This window comes from Argentina silus (genome assembly GCF_951799395.1).
Source record: "Argentina silus genome assembly, chromosome: 12".
NCBI lineage: Eukaryota > Metazoa > Chordata > Actinopteri > Argentiniformes > Argentinidae > Argentina > Argentina silus.
Genome location: NC_139666.1, coordinates 8880014 through 8900806, shown reverse-complemented (window position 1 = coordinate 8900806; position 20793 = coordinate 8880014). Strand labels below are relative to the sequence as shown.

At 44.4% G+C, this 20793-nt stretch overlaps 1 protein-coding gene across 2 annotated transcripts in view; it reads right to left on the bottom strand.

The window, feature by feature from the left end:
• gtdc1 (glycosyltransferase-like domain containing 1) overlaps positions 1-20768 on the bottom strand; it is a gene marked incomplete at its 5' end in the record, with an annotated part of 28718 nt that extends 7950 nt beyond the window's left edge. Inside the window, 6 exons of one of the 2 annotated variants that reach the window (XM_083681643.1) lie at positions 3665-3789; positions 4546-4818; positions 5086-5202; positions 14231-14404; positions 15486-15653; positions 20590-20768. In XM_083681643.1, coding sequence (XP_083537769.1) covers position 3789; positions 4546-4818; positions 5086-5202; positions 14231-14404; positions 15486-15653; positions 20590-20768 — 912 coding nt within the window. In that variant the 3' untranslated portion in view covers positions 3665-3788. Of the gene's footprint in view, positions 1-3664; positions 3790-4545; positions 4819-5085; positions 5203-14230; positions 14405-15485; positions 15654-20589 lie in introns of those variants that run through there. The other variant, XM_083681642.1, reaches the window with a different exon arrangement.
• Between the last annotated feature and the right edge of the window lie 25 nt (positions 20769-20793).

Below are 20793 nucleotides of genomic sequence, written 5' to 3'. Positions count from 1 at the left end.
ACAGCCTTCTACAAAGCGGGCTAATTCACACAGAGCCCCCCCCCCCCCCCCCCCATGCTACCTCAGTGGTCTCTCCTTAGGTGAGGTATTAGTGAGGGCTTATTTATTCTCATTTCCAGCGCTCATATTCACTGGCTTCCCCTGTGGATAAAAGCTAATTCCCTTATTTCCTACCCTTTTTAACTCGTTGCGCGAGGCATGAATCTCTATTCCCCCATTTACTGATACAGGGGAGGACAATGAGTGAATGAGCCGGTGATAGCACCGAGCTACCATCCCCCTTTGAAGGAAAATGACTGTTAATTAATGTGTGGGATATGACTGTCAGGAAGAGCCTCCTAAGCGACCCCTTATGAACACACACACACACACACACACACACCGTTGCACACGCGCACACACACAAGCACGCAAACACACATTTGCAAATTAACAAACTAACGAACACGCACACACACATACACACACACACACACACACAAACACACAAACACACACACACACACCTCCCCGTCCCCACCTCGTATCTCTGTGCGAGCCCTGACTCCCCACTGATGACCTAGATCTTTTAATGAGGACCGTTAACCCCCAGCGACAGTCAACCAAGTCTGAGCTGTCATCCCACTGATTAGAGAGAGAGTGACAAACAAAGGCTATGTGGCTGCATCCTCACATAATCACACACACACACTGCCGACACGCCATTAACCTGACTGTAGCTAAGAGGGACAGAGGTTATTTCTTAATCCAAGGTAACGTCGTGTCTAAGATACAGCACACACACACACACACACACACACACACACACGAGCACAAAGTCACACTCTGAGTTTTTTAACCCAACCATCCACCAACCTCTCTCCCTCAGGTGCAGTAGCCTGCTTTTGAGTGACCTGCCTTGTCAGACACAAGGTTGTTGGGTTGACGCGATGCTGTGTTCCCATTTGCACACGCCTCACTCCTAACGTGTACACTTCCGACAGTTCTCCTCACTTCGCCGCGTACTTCACTTCTTTGTGGCGGTTGATCACCCCCGTGACCTCGCAGACGAATACAGATGAACAAGCCGAGTGAGGAAAAAAATGATCAAGTGCAAAGTATGTTCGTGCGGTACCAGCTCATTAATATGCATCACGCACCAGCCCAAATGAAAATAAGATCCTCTCATTTAGAAATCTGTGATTAAATATTCCCCTTTATGTTGCACCCAAGAGGTGCGTTTTAAAATTCAAATACTATTTACTCCAATGCACAATGTGAAATGAGCCCAATCAGGAGAAAAGCAAACGACTGAGTCCTAATTAGAGGGACACTTGAAAGACAAAGAATGGGTTGTTAGGGAGACATTATGACAGCCCGATGTACTCTTCGGTTGCGACGGCCCTAGACTTGTTTTCCTGTTCAAACACGAGATAACACGGCACATTTCAGACGGTGGTTTTCGAACCCACCGTCTTTGGAGAACTGCGGGGTTAGGGGGGGGGGGGGGGGGGGGGGGGGAGGGGGGGGGAGTAGAAGTATGGTAAGATATATCGTATGGGAATTTTGGGATGAAAGTTGGTTCTTTATGCAGTCTTAACGGTAGCTGGAAAAGGTGGGGACAGGACGGTAAGGATGGTTTATAGCTGTTGTATTTCACTTACAGTGGCGACATGACCCCATTACACTGTGGTGCTGTAAACGCCATGGCGATGGCTTCAACTCACCGAATGGGGACTGGCTTCACGTCTCTATGGACGGATATGGATCAAATCATGTGCTACAAAGGTCGTACTGTTACCATGACATACAGCGATTACTCTGAAAAACATCAACCCCCCACCCCCATAGTTGCAAAACAAAACAAGGATGACTCAATAATATCACGGCCATGTCCCCATGTTTAGCTCTAATTTCCTGGTGTTTCTCTGTGTCTCAGTCATGTGGGTTGGGGTGAGGTCAGGTCAGGGCCTGCCAGGGGAAAGCCCAGGATCTGGGCCAGCAACACTGCCGGACTCTATTGGCCCAATCACTAGTCTACTGGCCACACGCAAACACGCACAGACACACACAGACACACACAGACACACACACACACACACACACACACACACAGGCCTGTGTGTCAGCAGCACTTAATGACTACTGGCCATTCGGGAGACAGATTATCACAAAAAAGCAAAACATCAGACATCAGACGCCTTCGTGGCAGTTCCCTCCTCACGGGGTGTCCTACATCCAGAACAGCATCATATAACCTAACATTGGGAGGATCTTCATGACCTCTAACCTCTCTGACAGAGTGTGTGTTTGTCTGTGTTTTCTTCATCCCCTGCTGTTTTCCTCCTGTCCCAGCGGTGTGCCTGGCAGCCCTGCACTACGTGTGTCTTGGTTATGTTATTTTTTTATTTATTTTTTTTCCAATCAGAATAAGGATCCAGGAGGACAATCCTCTTGAGGTAGAAGCTGATCCTGATCAACCTTAGTGGTTTGTTTTTTTCCCGAGCCCGTGAGCTAAGACTCTTACTGGCACAGAGAGATTTAACCTCCTATTTCTCATCTCTACTGTGGCACGAAGCCATCTTCACCTGTAAACAGCTGTCCTCGGGTAGGGACACGCTATGATCTGACCACCCCCCCCCCCCCCCAACCCCCAACCCTGCCCCCCCCTCCCACCCCCCTTCATCGCCCCTGGCCGGTGCCTGCAATAAGACAAGTCCTGTAATCTGAGGATGAACGCCTATCCAGGCCACACACAGATTAACAATCTGCAACCAATGATGAGGACAAAAAAAGTGAGGGCACAGATACAGAAAGAGAGAGAGAGAGAGAGAGAGAAAGCAGCCTAGATAATCTCCTCGATTGAAGCTGCTTCCATTTCATTCTCCTAATTTCTCTCTCTCTCTCTCGCTCCCTCTCCCTCTCTCCCTCTCTCTCTCTCTCCCTCTCTGTCTCTCTCTCTCTCTCTTTCCCTATCTCTCTAAATCCTAATTTAGCCCAGAATGAAGCCAACATTTATGAAGCTTGGATGTTTGGGAGCGATAATCCATCTGTGTTTTGCTCAGTTTAGAGGAGATTACATGACGGGTGCTTTTGTCACTGATATAAGAGTGGGTGAACAACAGACACCCGAAACGCAAACAGAACAGAGGGCGGGACAATGGCAACAGATACTGTTAGCAGCGTCGCAGCCGCCCGCCATGCCGACAACACCGAATGGCGATGCCAGCGAGGAACTACGGCACTGGTGGTCTGTGCGGTTGTTAATCTGATTTACTGACATGTTTTTGGTGAGGGAACTAAGCTTTGCTGCCGAGAGGAGGATAGAGTCAGAGGAGAAATATGTGAATCTACAGAAAGGCCCTGTTGTCTTTTCTCTCCGAGACAGATGAAGCAGAGATAGAGGCCAACAAAAGAGGCCTACGCTAAAAAAGATGTAAAGGATAGCTGCTTTTGGAAAGTATAATATCCTCCAAGTACAGTACCAATCAAAAGTTTGGACACACCTTCTCATTCAATGGTTTTTCTTTCTTTTTTATTATTTTCTACATTGTAGATTCATATTGAAGACATCAAAACTACGAAGGAACACATATGGAAGTATGTAGTAAACAAAAAAGTGTGAAACAAACCAGAATATGTTTTATATTTGAGATTCTTCAAAGTAGCCACCTTTTGCTTTGATGACAGCTTCGCATACTCTTGGCAAGGTATGTCCAAACTTTTGACCGGTACTGTATAATATCCTCCACATAGGCCAGGGTAACCTTGTTCTTCTCCAGGCTCCCTGTTTACACAAAACTCATGCATCTGTTGTAAAATAAAATGGAAAATCTAAATTGTCAATGTGCAATTGATAGTCAATAGTCAATGTGCAATTGACATCTTCTATTTGACAGCAATGCTACCAAAACAACCACTCAATGAGCAGTACACCTGTGTGTTTAAAATGGCAACAGAAGACCCCCTATCACTACAACTCACAACACAACCAACCAGTAATCTTTGATAGTTTCCTCTTTCTTTTGACACTGGTACACAAGAAACGTGTGTTAGTCATTTTCCATGCCCTTGGTTTGTTGTAAAACAATACTCTGATGATCCAAAGCAAATAGCTTTCCGCAGGGTTGGTACGTACAGTGCGTACGTTGATGTTTGTTTGCGAGGTATTTTCAGGTCACTTTGGTTCCAGGATAGGCCCAGGACATGATCTTTGGATTATGGATTGCGTGACTTCTTTGTTCTCGAGTCATGCCATGTGATGCCAGGAGCGTCAAACACAGTGAAACAAGAAAGGTAATAACAGGCTTGTTTGGCCAAACGTGTTTGCTGTTTTTGTAAATCGTGACAGGCGTTTTGATATGCTAACACGCTAGCCTTCACGGTAGGTTCCAACCACTTTGTTTCAGACCGTTTGTGAAAAATAAAACCCTGTCCATTGAGATCTCATTGAGCCCTTACAAAACATTACATTACAAAACCATTTACAAATAACATGTAAAACATGCATAGAAATGCCATATGAAGTATCTATCTACACTGTAGAGATGGAGAATTCACACTCACCACCTATGGGGCCAGACGATATGAAGAGGTCTGACTGGGCACTCTCCCCCTCCATGCCCCTCCTCCTTCTTCTTCTCCTTCTCCTTCTCCATCTCTTCATCCTCCTCAGGCCCTCCTTCCTCCAAGGGGTCAGAATGAGCATGAGCCCGTCTTGTGCCTTCCCCTTGATCCACCATACCGCCCCCTGGCTCTGGACTCAGGCACCACGCCTTGGGTACAAGCACGCTGCTGAGAATCCCTTCTTGATGCTCTGGTGAACATACTTCTTGAGGCCTGTTGTTGGGTATAATCAAAGTGACTCAAGGGGATGGACTGCATCCACAAACACACTACTGAACAGCACTTCGTAATGTGATAAAGACCCTATAGAATGGCCCTCCACAGTTTTCCTATACCAGTTTAATTGCACTCATTAACACTGCCACTAAAAAACATATGTTGTTACTCATTTATAGCCAAAGGCAAGCTGTTGAGGCGCTATTGAGGTCATGAGCAGTCGATGGTCATCACTTGATTCCATACTATTATATACTGGGCTACCGTAGTGCTGATGGGCTGCATGCACCGATGAGCTGACCCTGGAAAGACTGCGGGGAGCTGATGTCATCAACACGAGACGTTGTCAGCTCGCGTAGGAGCTTGTGTTCAGGAAGGAGCCTAGGGAAAGTACAAAGCAAAATTCTCTCTTTTAATTGTGGGTTTTTTTTCTACACACACACACACACACACACACACATGCACACGCACATGCACACGCGCCACACACATGCACGCGCGTACACACACACACACATACTCTTCACAGCAATCTCAGTAGCTATAAAAATCCCCCTCATAGGTCTGTATTATTCATGTTGTGAATAGTGAATGGTTTGCATCATAGAACAACGAGATGGCAACTGAAAACAACCGAAGGATCTTCCAACGCTACTGAAATCCTCTGCCTCTGCCGGATTGCTTTCCTTGGAAAAGAGAGAGAGAGAGAGAGAGAGAGAGAGAGAGAGAGAGAGAAAGAGCTGGAAGAGGAAGAGAACAAGCATGGAAAGATGCTGATGTCATAGACGAAGGAATGGGAAACACATTGAAAGTGCTGGCACCAAGGCAAGTGTTCGTGGCTAGGGTAGAATTTATGGAGGCAGGAGCGTCGCTTTGCATGCTATAGTACAGAGCGGCATACAGGGTCTTGTTACTTTCTCTTGTCAGAGTAGAGATTCAGACAACTACTGTAGTCGGCCTAAACGTATTTAGGACTGAATTCCTGGTCCACTGATGGATTCCTGGTTCACTGATGGATTCCTGGTTCACTGATGGGTTCTAGTTGCCTTTGTAGATTCCTTCAGTATGTTTCCAGTTGAGCAAAAAAAAAACATGTAGTATGTAGTATTCCGACCGCAGCCTGGGACTCTTAGCAACTACAGTCAAGTAGGACAACTAAACAGGTAAAGTACAGTTAAATAAGCGAAATAAGCTAAATAAACTAGCATCGATGGTAGCAAATACAGTCAAGTGGAGTTAGGCCTAATTTGGATTTCCTTAGATGTGTTTTACCGACGCCAGAGGAATCCAGTGGTGGGGATGACATCAGAGCGTGACGGATCTGCGCTGACAGGTTAAGCAACCTTACCATAAGATGTTGTTGGTGTTTGTCTCTTCTCTATTTCTGGAAAACCCACCTAAAAATCAACCAAAACGGGGTGTGCAGTTGGCACACTGTATATGGTTTCAATTCACGGTCCTGAACTGCGGGGGAACACTAAATAATGCCAACGTCCTTAATTGCCACACCATCTACTGGACCTCCAGCACCACCGTGTCCCAATCCGACCCTCATGGAGGGTAGAGGGAAGGAAAAGGGGGTGGTAATATTGCCCTAGGTGGCCCAAAAGATTTGCATAAAGAATACATGAAAACATAAGGCTACAAGCTAGAGGACAAATGTTAGGCACTGCCCGCCTCTGGCGTGCCACTCACGTTATTACAATCCATAAAGCCACTTCGACGGCGAAGTCGTTTCAGACAAACCCAAGCATGGAGACATTACCTTGACGAGCCATTGATGAGAGTGCCCTTGCGGGGGAGGGGTTGGGCAGATGGATATATGACATGAGAGATATGGACAGGATCTCGTCTCGATCGTACGGCTCTCTTCTGGGGCTGACATGGGAGGCTCTTGTGGTTAGGTATGACCAATGGAGCTGCCTCGCAGGCCCAGGGGAACATTTCATTCGATAAGCCATTTTAAAAATTGGATGAAGAGGTTTTGACTAGGGGCAATAAAAAACGCCGCCGTGTCCACCGGCAGAGAGAGAGAGAGGGGGTGGAGGGAGGGAGAGAGAGAGAGAGAGAGAGAGAGGAGGTACTTAGAGAGAATGCCACCAATTAACTTATTTATAAATCAACAGCAATTTCTGTGATGACTTTACCTCTGCATTTGATTAAATGTGAAAGGATGAAGGCGGGAGTCAAAGTCAAAAATCATTTGATCTAATTTCCTTTATTGGCAATAATCACAAGTGTCTCTCCCACCGGGTAATGAAAAACGGCACTGATCTTGAGCCACGGTGAAGCCGTGCTCAGGCACGGGAGGAGAGAGGAGAGAGAAGGAGAGAGGAGAGAAAGGAGAGGAGAGGAGAGAAAGGAGAGTGAAGCCTGTGCCCATACAGAAGCACTGCCCAGACTAGGACTTGGTTACATTGAGAGGTAACACTTCACACTGCGTTGCCTGTATACCTGTGTCATAACACTGTAATTACTCTATTGTAATTACAACATCGTATGAACATGTTTGTACATCGTCATGATTGCATAGTGGTAATTGCATGGTACATGGAGTTGAGTGGTTTGTTGTGTTGTTACACAAGTGGAATAAGAAGCAGTCACAGAGGCTCCAAATGAGTATGCTCGGGTAAAAAGACATCCCAACACAGTGAAGGTAGTTTAAGGATACATATTCCTGCTCCTAAACCCTCAGAACGACACTCCACTGTCCCTGATTGGTCAGGGTATGGGAAACCGTCCAAAGGCCGGAGCAGCGTCGAGGGTTACAGTCCCCGGGGGCATCGCTTCAAAACAATCTCATCAGCATAATCCTCAAAATCACATTTAGCCGTTTAGCGCCGCTGATGGTGCTCTGACGAGGGGGGCCAGGCCAGCCAGGCCAAGCGGGCCAGGCGATCCACTCAAGAGGCCTTGTTACCGGGGCTGGGTGGGTGGGAGAGAAGGCCCTTCTCGTGGGCTGGCATGGACGGAGCAGGTCATTAAAGCACATTAAGATCTACATTACAGATCATTAAGAGGCGAGCTGACCCTTTAGTCAGAAGCTATCTCTGTAGTCCCCACTCGGCAGCGCGACCGTGAGCGACGCTGGTCCGCTCGCTGTGGCGTGGTCAGACGGCCTAGGGGGAATTCCCCAGGAGAGCTGTGACTTAGACGCAGATTAAGACGGAAGGGAAGCGAGGGAGGAAAGGAGGCACTTTGCCTTCCAGTGTCGTAGAGTACAGAGAGTGATGCAGAGCTCCGCGTCGGAGAGTCTCTAAAAGAAGTCGGACAAAATGGTAGTTTTCTCTGTGGTGGTTATGGGGGGTAAATTATGAGGTTATGTAATATGCATATGGCTTGCAAAATGTGACATCGGGAACAAGCAGATTAGAGTCGAGCCACAGAAGCACAGACATCTGTTCACAGCACGTATCGGTAAAACCCAGAAAAATACCCAATATAACCTGTCCTTTCCATATTTCATCCAGGTTGAGCTCGGGCATGTAAATCCCCATGTACATGTGAGGATTTCATCTGTTACTAAAACAAGGACGGGATAGGAGGGACCCATAATGCACTGCAAACAGGAGAAAGAGAGAGAGAAAAAGGTAGATGCCCCTGATGACCTCCCGCCCCCTCTATATATACACGCACACACACACACGCACACTCACACACTCACTCACTCACACACACACACACACACACTCACTCACTCACTCACTCACATACACACACACACACTCACTCACACACACACACTCACATACACACACACACACACACACTCCACCCTCCCACCCTTCCAATACATGAACGTTTGTTTCTGTGGCCAACAGAATTATCATTTTACTGGGTTGGAACACTGAATAAATGTAACGCTTTCATTTTGACACGCAAGCGTCACCCATGATCCCAGGAGACGGGACTCAGAAGTCATTCTGTTCCAATTAAAACACCCCATGTGTGCCATGATGTCATGCTCTGTGAACCAGTCATGGTTACATGCCTGTCATTTTCCTTCTACATCTGAATGAGGTATATAAATCTCATTTGTGTAATTGCATAAACATTTAGAACAATACGGTGAGGCAGAGATATTCTCAATACAGGCTGCACTGAAGCTACTGTACCTGGAGTTAAAACAGTATCAGAGTGGCAATGTGAAAGTACTGAAACAGTGAAACTACTGTAATGGCTGGTGAAGAGAAGACGTCAGTGTCTTCAGACTTTCTGACAGTCAGCTAGTCTGCATCAGTCTAAATCAAAGATAACATTATAAAAATCTATTTTTTTTAATGAAAAGAGAATGGTTGATCCTGGACACAATACAGTACCTATTTACGAAGTACAGAGACCGAATTGCTGGTGATCCTCAATACCCTACTCTTATCTGCGTACAGCAGAACGAGGCAAAACTCAATGACAAGTATATTCAATTGTGTCGCTGTGTTTTTAAAACACCCGTTTTCCTTGACTATGTCATCTCTGAACAGATGCCAATGTGTGTTAGTCTAAGTTTGGTATTAAGGACAAATCACCAATGCATGGTTTGATCCTTAATTCGTTCCTATTCATCCCAGCTAGTTCCCCAAAACTTCAAAGCACCATATGGACCTAATTGTGGTTCGTTCCTGGCACACGAGAGACTCAAAGACCAGGCACTATAGCCTACCGTACCTCCAGTCTTGCCGTCACCACGCCTTGGACTGGGCCCTTAGAGCATGTCTAGCTACACCAGTCAGATGAACTGAGTGTTTGGTATGAGATGGCAGAGGGCAGTGGTTTCAGGGGTAGGCCCAGTGGGGGTTGAAGAGAGGATGGAGGGGAGAGAGGTGACGTCAAATCAGGATAGAAAAAGGTGCCCGACAGCTGTTTTCATCATGTCACCGATGAGCTTAGACATGGGTGGTGTGATTAGGAGAGAAGGCTTCCCCCTCATCAAACTCAGCCCCCCCCCCCCCCCCCCCCTCTGCCCTCGCAGGGTAACCGTCAGTGACTGGAGAGTAATCAAAGAGAGGAGATTGGAGGATGAGATGAGTGCCGGGTCGTCTGAGGATGAGGAGAAGCTCAGGAGCCAAATGGTGACAGTGGATTTGACCGCCACGGGGGTTGGTGGTTGTTGGTTGGGCTTTAGGGAGATGCCACTCTTGTCCTGTGTGATTTAAATGGTGTCGTTGTCCAGATTAGACGTTTGGATGGTGTACACAACAAACGACGAAGTGATTGTGATATACTTCCGTTGTACACATCGTAATGTTTTAGGTTACAGTTACTGGTAAACAAGGGGATAAATACCTAGGATTGTTTTCAGTCTAAATTCAAGTCAATATGGGACCACAGAAAATAAACATAAATTCTGAGTAATATTGATATTTTATCAACTTGGTAATAAACACAATTCTATGGAATCAATCAGACTAGGAAGACGACATTCTAAATGCTTCTCCGTACTGTATTGTTGAACGTGGCTAAATAACCATAAAAATGTGTGTTCTTAAAACCTAAACCTTTTTTCCTTCGCCATTTTATTGTTATTTTTCAAACAATACAAAAAGATCCTGCCATTTATCCAAGGGTAAATAAACCCAGTAGATCAATCAGTGTGTTCCACAGCACACCTGTTTAACACAACCTCTTCTAGATGAGCCAATAGACACAGCTTTGCCTTCCAGATTCCTCTGCTCCAGCGCTTTAATGTTTCCAATTAGTTCACACAGTCCCCTGGGAAAACAGACTTACTCAGGCACGTGGCAAGAAATGCCTTCAGATGTCTATAATCTGGAAAACCTTCAGTATCCCCTTGGGGATGTTTTGCTCTCGTAGGTTCTCTAAGTATGTGGGGTGCAGGGCGATACAACAACCTCCCTCTCTCTCTCTCTCTCTCTCTCTCTTTCTCTCTCTCTTTAGACACAAATAAAAAACAATGCAAACCACTAGTATACAGTACCTCATCATTTTCACATTTATTTACCCCAAAACTATAGATTTGTCTGTTTTATAACTCTGTCCTCTGTCTGACATACAGTGCAAAACACATTTCATAAAGGATATCAGGTTATCATGTATCGTCTGGGCATAAACACAGTATCTTCTTCTCTACCCACTTGTTTAAAACACTACCATCTTCATCTCATTGCAAAAATGTCCAGTTGCATTTGAACTTGTCAAAGGAACGTTTCAAACAGGATATCCTGCCATCTGCTCCAAGCAGACAGAGTTCCAGGAGCCAGTCATATGAGACCTGAGCTCACTGACTGACTGACTGCTTCACAAGGAGCCACATCAATGGCTTTTAAAAGCAGCCAAGAGAGAACCTTTTCCCAATCAACTTAAAAGTAGCGTCAGTTATCTGTAGTGAGTTAAGGGAGTTAATGAAAACCGGCCATCAATGGGGAGGTCCTAAAAAAAACAAAAAACTATGTGCAACTCTTTCATGTTTTGTTCAAACCTGCATTGATATCTTTTTCAGAGAGGAACACTGGGCTTAGAACACTGAAGAGAGAGAGACTTCTATTGTCTCCAATGGAGAACAATGGAGAACCTGTTTCGTAAAACTCCATCGGGATCCAATCCATCAAAATTTCTGTTTTTCAAAGCAAGTATTCTTGTGAGAAAAAAAAAGAAACAAAACACTAATCATGATTAATCTAATTAACCTCTTCTGTCAACACCTGACTGCCTTCACCTCTGGAGGAAAAGAAACATACTTTGCCTGACAACCACACAAAGGCACAAGAGAAACAAGAGGGTCAATGTGGAAAAAATGCATTGGGGTCCCAAACTGAAGCTGGCCCAGAATTTGGCACCTGCTGGTCACGTGCACATTGATTCGATTACCCCCCTCTGCGTCCCCCGCCCACTACACCACACCAGCAGATTGACAATACTCAAAGAAAGTCAATGCCCCGCTGGTCGCCCATGATAAATGTGATGGCTTTGTCTGCCTCCGCAGGTTTCTGCTGGCTCAGGTCAATCGCTATTAAATTACAAAAGTCCACCTCTCAAAAGCCGATTGATAGATGGATACCGCAAACACACAAACCACAAAGAGCCTTCCTTTACTTTCAGAAACCTCAGTTCCCCCTTCCCAAAAAAAAGGGCCTTTTTTAAAGTTTGGGTTTGATTTTGCATTTGCAAAATGCATTCGAGGCTTGCAGTAATGCCACAGCCGCAAACTCACCATGATCTGAACGGTTGGACGGCAAAGACGTTTCAGAGAGCAGGCGACATATAAATACCTATGCAGAGAAATCATCTGGTATGTCTCCCCCATTTGTTTCTGTGAGCGTTTTATATTTTCAAAGAGCTGGACTAACTGTGTTTGGAAAAGGACCGCGGGCATGTTGAGGGATTGTCGGCCATGCATATAATCGCTTACTTACACTCTGTGAGTTTGCTTTGGATCAGGCAAATTACCATCTGAAAATGAGCTGAAAAACACTCTGGGCGAGAGGCTTGCGTCATCCATGGCAGCTCACTTTCAGTATTTCTAACCCTAGCAAATATACAGGGAAACATGTAGTGATACACACACACACACACACATGCACACACACACACACACAGACACGCACACGCACAGATGCACGCATACATGCACGCACACACAAAGGCAGGTGCGTGCGCACACACACACACGCACACGCGCACACACACACACACACACACACACACACACACACACACACACACACACACACACACACACACACACAGATAATTTGCTGAATCAAACAAACACTTTGTAGTATCATCCCTTCCAACTAACTTAAAGACCAAGATGAAAAACACTCTAAATACTAGATTTTACACACAAGACACAGCTCAAAACTTTGAGAATATGGATACTTGTTAGGATAGTTTAGATTAAAAAGTACTGCATCATGGTGTTGTTGAATGTTAAACCTGTCTCGGTTAGGGAATATGCGCATCCAGCACAAATCCGAGTAGACTCACATCAAGCAACACACTAGCTCTAATTGGGAAAGCCATAAAATAAAGTCTATGTGACACAATCACTGCAGGCAGGGTCACACAAACACTCACACACACAAGTTTCATGGACAGGCAAATCCTTCAGGGGACTAGGCCTAAATAATTAGCTATAATATGCCACAAGAGCCTGCTCAGAACAATATGTGCACTTGGGTTCGGTCACCCCTGAGAATGGCAAGGCTTGAAAGAAAGCAGCCCAAATTGCTAAAAAACTGCATCATATGTTTATGAATTTCTATTCAATAAATGCCAAGCGCCCCCATGAACATATGGGAATTATGGTTTCGCTTAAAACGTGATATCATAAAAATAAATTTCCAGCTGCGACACATTACAGCGATACTCCAGTGGCGACACCGATGTCGTCTGGGTCGACGCGACACACTGACCTGTGTGACCGCTAATCTTAATCGGAGTGTTTTTGGGGTAGTTTTAATGGTCCTATTCTAATCTGTACTGTGCTGCGATGTTGTCGCTTTCATGTGAAGAAGTGACTGCTGTTAATGTGTGCTCTAATCCAAAGCAGACCGTCTCTGTTGAATAGAGGTTTGGACCGGCGCACCGTGCATTGTTTTGGAACAATAAAAAAGTACCACCCCTCTTCACTGATCCGAGACAACAGTTTATAAAGAGAGGCCTGGATCCAATCGATCCACCATGACAGTTGTTCTGTAATCTATGTGCATGTAATTCTATTTACAAATGTAAACTATTTTACATTTATTTGATACTAACGGAATTGAATAGACATCTCTACACAGGATATTTACACACACATTTTACAGTGTAGTTTATTTACCAAAAATAAATGGATAATGCTTTGTTTTACAGCCCTGCTTCTACAGTATTTACCTGCAATTTAACAGGAAATTGTGGTAACAATGGATACTTTCTGGAAATAACTAGGTAATTACTATTTTACTAAGACATTTCTGAGTAAATATTGGGGTAATAGCGGACTATAAAACAAACTGTAACCAATAAATGTGTTACCGACTGATGAAGCGTTTGAATTAGCTCTTCGAATAAACAGCAATAACCTTCTCCTTCTTAATTCTGTCACCTCTGACCATCTCACACACACACTCCAGATTGCTAAATCAATCAGTGTTACTGTATACGACAGTGTGGGAGTGATAGACCCAGGATATTAAAGCTCCTTCAGTTCTAATCTTGACTTCTTACACAATTTTGCAGATTGCCATTAACCATGCTCCCAAACTCTATCAGCTCTCTGGGACAGATTAAGAGGCTACGCTCTGCGCATGCACACACACACACGCACAACCACACACACACATACACACCCACACACACACACACACACACACACACACACACACACACACACACATCTCTGCTTTCTTTAATCAGTGGCCTGGTTATCCCTAGAATGCAAATGACTGTAGTCGGGGATGATGACACTGACCTGGTGACATCAGGGAATTGCATGGGGAAGTGGACGACACGACACTTTGGGCGGATGAGTTTGTCCAGGTCTTTAGGCCTGTGGTCGGGGATGCTCTTCATAAAGGACGAGATGGAGGACAAGAAAGACTCCATGTTGAAAGAGGAGTTGAACGCCACCACATCTGCCACCAAGCTGGAGGGGGAAATGAAAAGAAGAGGAGGCACTAAGATAGCTTACTATACCATCCCCCCCAAAAAAAAGGTTCTACCTAGAACAAAAATAGTTCTTCAGCTGTCGCTGTAACAGCCAAAGAAGAACGTACAGTGCCGTTCATTTGGATACTCCGGTGTCAAATAGAACAATTCAGCGGGCCAGTATTTATCAGTAGTCTTAAATGGGACCCCATTCTCTTTCATTAGAGCAAAAGCCTTGCATTATAATTCAAATTAGCTAAGCAATCTGGCTTCAATCCAATCAAACATCTCTTAATGATCCATTCCCTTTGAGTAGCTTATTATTTAATGCTGCCATATTTGACGGGGGTTAATGACATTAAGCGAGATGGAGTGGGGCGCACCGAGCAGAGCTCCGGTTATTGACGTGTGGCCGTATGCAGATCAACAACAATCAGTTTTCTTTAGAGTGCCTCTCTCTACTGTTAGCCCCCTCTGATTAATGACGACGACGCGACCGCTCGACAAGAGAGACTTCAATTACCCAGAGAGCATCATGTCGGGCCGCGGTAATTAACCAATCATGTGCGCCCTGACATGCTCATTAAGACAAACTATTACAGTTGACTAGTGTGTTGTTGTTGTTTTTTTTGTTTTTTTTACAACGTACAAACAGATAGAGTAATTATGTGTGTTCTTAATTTTAATTTTAAGTTTATCGCCACTCTCGATCCTTGGTACAGCTCTGCCTTTGACGTTTGTTTTGTTCTGTGTTACATCTTCTTTACTGTGGCAATGAATGTACAGTGCATAGATTGATGAGGGGAAAAAATATATTTAATCCATTTTAGAATAAGGCTGTAACATAACAAAATGTGGAAAAAGTGAAGGGGTCTGAATACTTTCCGAATGCACTGTAGGTCTACACACAGAAAAACAAGGGCCAATGTCCAAGACACCAATTAAGCCTACTCCAAGACTAAATGAAGAGTGTTCATTAAAAGTGTGATATGGGGCAGGATTTGGCTTTCTCTGTGTCCAGGAGACAGACCCCCAAATGATACTGTCTTAATATCTTAAAGGTTCATGTGTATCTTTACCATGAGAGGACCTGGTTGTACCCGTACTGGAAGTCTCTCTCCTGGCTCTTGCGGACGGGGTATATCAGCTGGTTCTCGTGGAAGTAGAGGACCTTCTTCAGGCTGGCTAGGTCAGGCCGCAGGGCCACCAGCTCAGCCAGGTTGAGGACCGAGCTAGCAAATAGGACCCTGGTGAACAGAACATGGAGGGTCAGGAGAGTTTTAATCTAACCGGTATTCTTCCAGGTTAGTCTCATTAAGATAACATCTCTTTTACATGAGGGACCTGGAGGGAAACCATCTTGGTTGCACTTTATTTTGCGGTAGAGGAAATGCTAGGTATTTACATCAAAATGACATGGTCAAATGGTAATTAGACAGTTACAAAGTAATGAATTACATGTTTGTTTCTGTTGGATTCATAGTAATAAGGACTACTATGTATAGTACCATTCGGAACAAGGTAGTTACCAATTGTGTGCAAATTCTTTGAAGTATAGTACAAGAAAGTGCCCATTGTTACCACATGATTACAACGTAACTAACATAAATACCAGTGGAAGTGTACTCAAACATAAAGTGCTACCTCTATCTCTCTAAATATACAATGCATTTGGAAAGTATTCAGACCCCTTAACTTTTTCCACATTTTGTTATGTTACAGCCTTATTCTAAAATGGATTAAATTATTTTTTTCCCCTCATCAATCTACACACAATACCTCATAATGACAAAGCGAAAACAGGTTTTTAGAAATGTTTGCTAATTTATTATAAATAAAACAACTGAAATATCACATTTGCTTAAGTATTCAGACCCTTTACTATGACACTCGAAATGGAGCTAAGTGCATCCTGTTTCCATTGATCATCCTTGAGATGTTTCTATGACTTGATTGGAGTCCACCTGTGGTAAATTCAATTGATTGGACATGATTTGGAATGGTACACACCTGTCTATATAAGGTCCCACAGTTGACAGTGCATGTCAGAGCAAAAACCAAGCCATAAGGTCGAAGGAATTGTCCGTAGACCTCCGAGACAGGATTGTGTCGGCACAGATCTGGGGAAGGGTATAAACTAATTTCTGCAGTATTAAAGGTCCCCAAGAACACAGTAGTTCATTCATTCTTAAATGGAAGAAGTTTGGAACCACCAAGACTCTTCCTAGAGCTGGCCGCCTGGCCAAACTGAGCAATAGGGGGAGAAGGGTCATCGTCAGGGAGGTGACCAAGAATCCAATGGTCACCCTGTCAGAGCTCCAGAGTTCCTCTGTGGAGATGGGAGAACCTTCCAGAAGGACAACCATCTCGGCAGCACTCCACCAATCTTTAGGCCTTTATGGTAGAGTGGCCAGACAGAAGCCAAGTAGTTTGCCAAGGAGTTTGCCAAGGACTCTCAGACCATGAGAAACAAGATTTTCTGGTCTGATAAAACCAAGATTGAACTCTTTGGCCTGAATGCCAAGTGTCACGTCTGGAGGAAACCAGGCACCGCTCATCACCTGGCCAATACCATCCCTATGGTGAAGCATGGTGGTGGTAGCATCATGCTGTGGAGATGTTTTTCAGCGGCAGGGATTGGGAGACTAGTCAGGATCGAGGGAAAGATGAATAGAGCAAAGTACAGAGAGATCGTTAATGAAAACCTGCTCCAGAGCGCTCAGGACTTCAGACTGGGGCGACAGACTGTCCAACAGGACAACGGCCCTAAGCAAACAGCCAAGACACGATTACTTTGTCATATAATGACTGTTGGATAGATGATTCACTTACTTAAACAAATGTATTTGTTGTAAGTCGCTTTGGATAAAGGCTTCTGCTAAATGCCATAAATGTAAATGTAACATTGCAGGAGTGGCTTTGGGACAAGTCTCTGAATGTCCTTGAGTGGACCAGCCAGAGCCCGGACTTGAACGTGATCAAACATCTCTGGAGAGACCTGAAAATAGCTGTGCAACGACGCTGCCCATCCAACCTGAAAGAGCTTGAGAGGAGAGAATGGGAGAAATGGGAGAAACTCCCCAAATACAAGTTTGCCAAGCTTGTAACGTCATACCCAAGAAGACTTGAGGCTGTAATCGCTGCCAAAAGTGCTTCAACAAAGTACTGAGTAAAGGGTCTGAATACTTATGCAAATGTGATGTTTCAGTTTTTTTATTTTTAATAAATTAGCAAACATTTCTAAAAACCTGTTTTGGCTTTGTCATTATGGGGTAATGTGTGTATATTGATGAGGGAAAAAAATAATTTAACCTATTTTAGAATAAGGTTGTAACATAACAAAATGTGGAAAAAGTGAAGGGGTCTGAATACTTTCTGAATGCACTGTATATTAATGCTTCGCTAACAAGCACAGAGAGGCAGGATATAACTCTCTTTATAGTATAGCCATCATCATATCAGGCTTGACTTTGCTCTCTGATGCCAACCACTAATGTCTTTCATCCACAAAACGGCTGGGCTGGATCCTACTTCAACTCAATCCCTTGACTCTAACTAGCAGGTGAAATAGGTATCAGTCAGTCCAAATAACCACATTTCCCAAAGGGTCATAATCCACCCAGCCTTGCCCATCTCACCAGCACCCTTTCAGATGAGACAGAAATTCCACAGCAGCCCTGTGTGACTATGTCTATAAGCACATCTCTCTTTCTCTGTCTCTCACTCTTTCTCTCTCTCTCTGTCTCTCTCTCACTCTCTCTCTCTGTGTCTGTGTCTCTGTAGCGTGCTCACACAGATGAGGCTTTGAAGCTCTTGCATCTCCCTAAGTGACCCCATCCTCCACTTCACTTCAAGCCTTGGCTCGTCCCTTCATCAGTCAGCCAGTCCCCCCTTTACCCACGAGCGAGCTGCTTTGATGTGGTGAGTCCACGAGCCATCGCTAGGATCACATCCCCCTCTGCCCCCCCCCCCACACACTCCCCTCCGCCCCGCGTGCCTCTCAGACCTGGGATTAGCCCAATTTCCTGGCCTGCTCGGGCCTTCGATCAAACCCTAAAAGAGGCCTACAGGACTGCATGTAACAGAAATCACCCTCACCCCTTAAACTCCTAAGTAATACGGAGCTCTGACTCAAACCAGATGAGAGCTCTCTATTTTTACCTTTTTTTCCTGCCAAGAATAGTCCACAAGGACATCCTGTGTAGTTAAGAATTAGACGCACACACAGACCTGCAGGACTTACTTAAACGTAGCCTTACTGGGAAATGGAGAGAGATGGGAAGAGATGGAAAGAGATTTTTTTTTTTTTTGCTTTAAATTCTCATTTGAATACATAAGTACAGTAACATTTTCGTCCTACGCATGTGCAGTTCTACCTTCTTGTTATAACAAAGTGGGATCAGCAGATACTTTTAATATCAGAACTCTGGCATTAAAAGCGGTTCTTATAATCACTAAAACGATCACAGATAAGGCATGAGCAGCAGAGCTGAGCAGCATACTGTAGATTAATTCCAGGTGTTTCTATTGAAGTGTTTAAACAAAGGTGTGACATTCAAACATGTCCAGTTAGTTACTAAGTTACTGTATAAGTGATGACTTAGTTACAGTGCAGTATATGCCGTCTAACCAGAATTGATCTGACTACCTGTCTTTACTTTGACTTCTGACCTTTTCAAGTTGGAATCTCTCTCTCTCTCTGATACGTGATACTGTTGCTCGCCCACTATGTCTCTCAAGTAGCTGCTTCACTGTTTCAGAGATGACAGAGCGGGATCAAAACCAGACAAGTAGGTTACAGTCCAACCTCAGGACTAACAGTGTGTGTAGCGGTGTGTTTAGCGGTGTGTGTGTGTGTGTGTGTGTGTGTGTGTGTGTGTGTGTGTGTGTTTGTGGCAGTGTGTGTAGCAGTGTATGTAGCAGTGTGTGTGTGTGGGTGGGCTGTAGGCTTATTTACTACAAATTTCTAGTAAATGGTCTAATCTAAAACGTATCGTCTTCTGGAAAGTTGAATGATATCTCTGGCAATCAAGTACCTAGTCAAGTAGGTCTACGCCCTGTGTCCTGAACCTCTTTCATTTACTCCACGCAAGCAGATTTTTTTTTTTTGCGTGGAGTAAATGTGGATGATCAAATCAATAATCATAAATAGCTCTCTGGTCTAACGACATTATGATAGAATCTTTTCATTTCATGAATCAGGGTTTTCCCCACCTATGACACTTCTCCTCAGAAGGCCATTTGTGTGTGGGGCTGTGTGCTTTGTATAGTGCAGGTGGGGGAGTGACTCCTGAATCTAGATCTCTGGCCTAAAACAAATATATATTTTATAGATAGATAGATAGATAGATAGATAGATAGATAGATAGATAGATAGATAGATAGATAGATAGATAGATAGATAGATATTCAAATAATGTAATCATTAAATTGCCACACAATTTGCATTTCTCTGTATTCACAGAGAATATCAGTGAATATAGTGTCAGCAGTGTTTTCTGTCTCTGAGGTTTCACTACAGTATACAGTATGCACAGCTACATGAAACACTTGAGAGATCCTTTTGAGCTGGCACTCTAGATCAAACAATATACCCAGGCTTTATTGAGAATGCTTCAAGGCTGATAATGCCTCTACAAGACGGAGGAGAAAGATACCGATGCCTATGCATTCAAAACGTAAATCACAAGCCATTCCAACACAAAATACAACATAAGTTTGAGTCAGTATGTTTTTGGAGAGAAAGATAGAGAGAGGGAGAGAGTGTGAGAAAGAGAGTGAAAGGTCAATGACCTTTCAAGCAGCTATTTAATACTCTTAACCCTCTCTGTGGAGGTAAATGATGATTCAATGGAATTCTGAAGTTTCTTACAATGGCTGCCGACCACAAGGCCCGATCTCACTGTACCAAAATAGGAATTTGGATTTTCCCTTCTCATCACTCGCTGTACTATTCATCAATACACCCCCAAACACACTCAAAAACATGTTTTGGAAAGACGAAGATATTGAGAAAACCCGTGTTTTAGCGGTAGCAAATGGTCTATATCAATTATTGCTGACATTATTTAATAAATTATTACACAATGAACACAAGCCATATCTAGGCTCTGGGCTAGGCTTCATGTGTATTTACATATGAGGGTCTATCCAATGTATTTACCTACAGTGTAGTATATTTACCTGTATGAGGGGCTAGCCGGGATGGCCTGCATGAAGTGCAGGGCAGAGGTCCTGGCCCTCCAGTGCCATTTCTTAGCAGGAAGAGTGTAGGCCACACAATCCTTCATGTTCTCTGTCAGGAGGTCTATCAGCTGCCTGTGGGACCCCCCGTAGAACGCCTCTACCAGTAGCACACTCATGAAGACGGTGGCCTGAGGAGAGAAA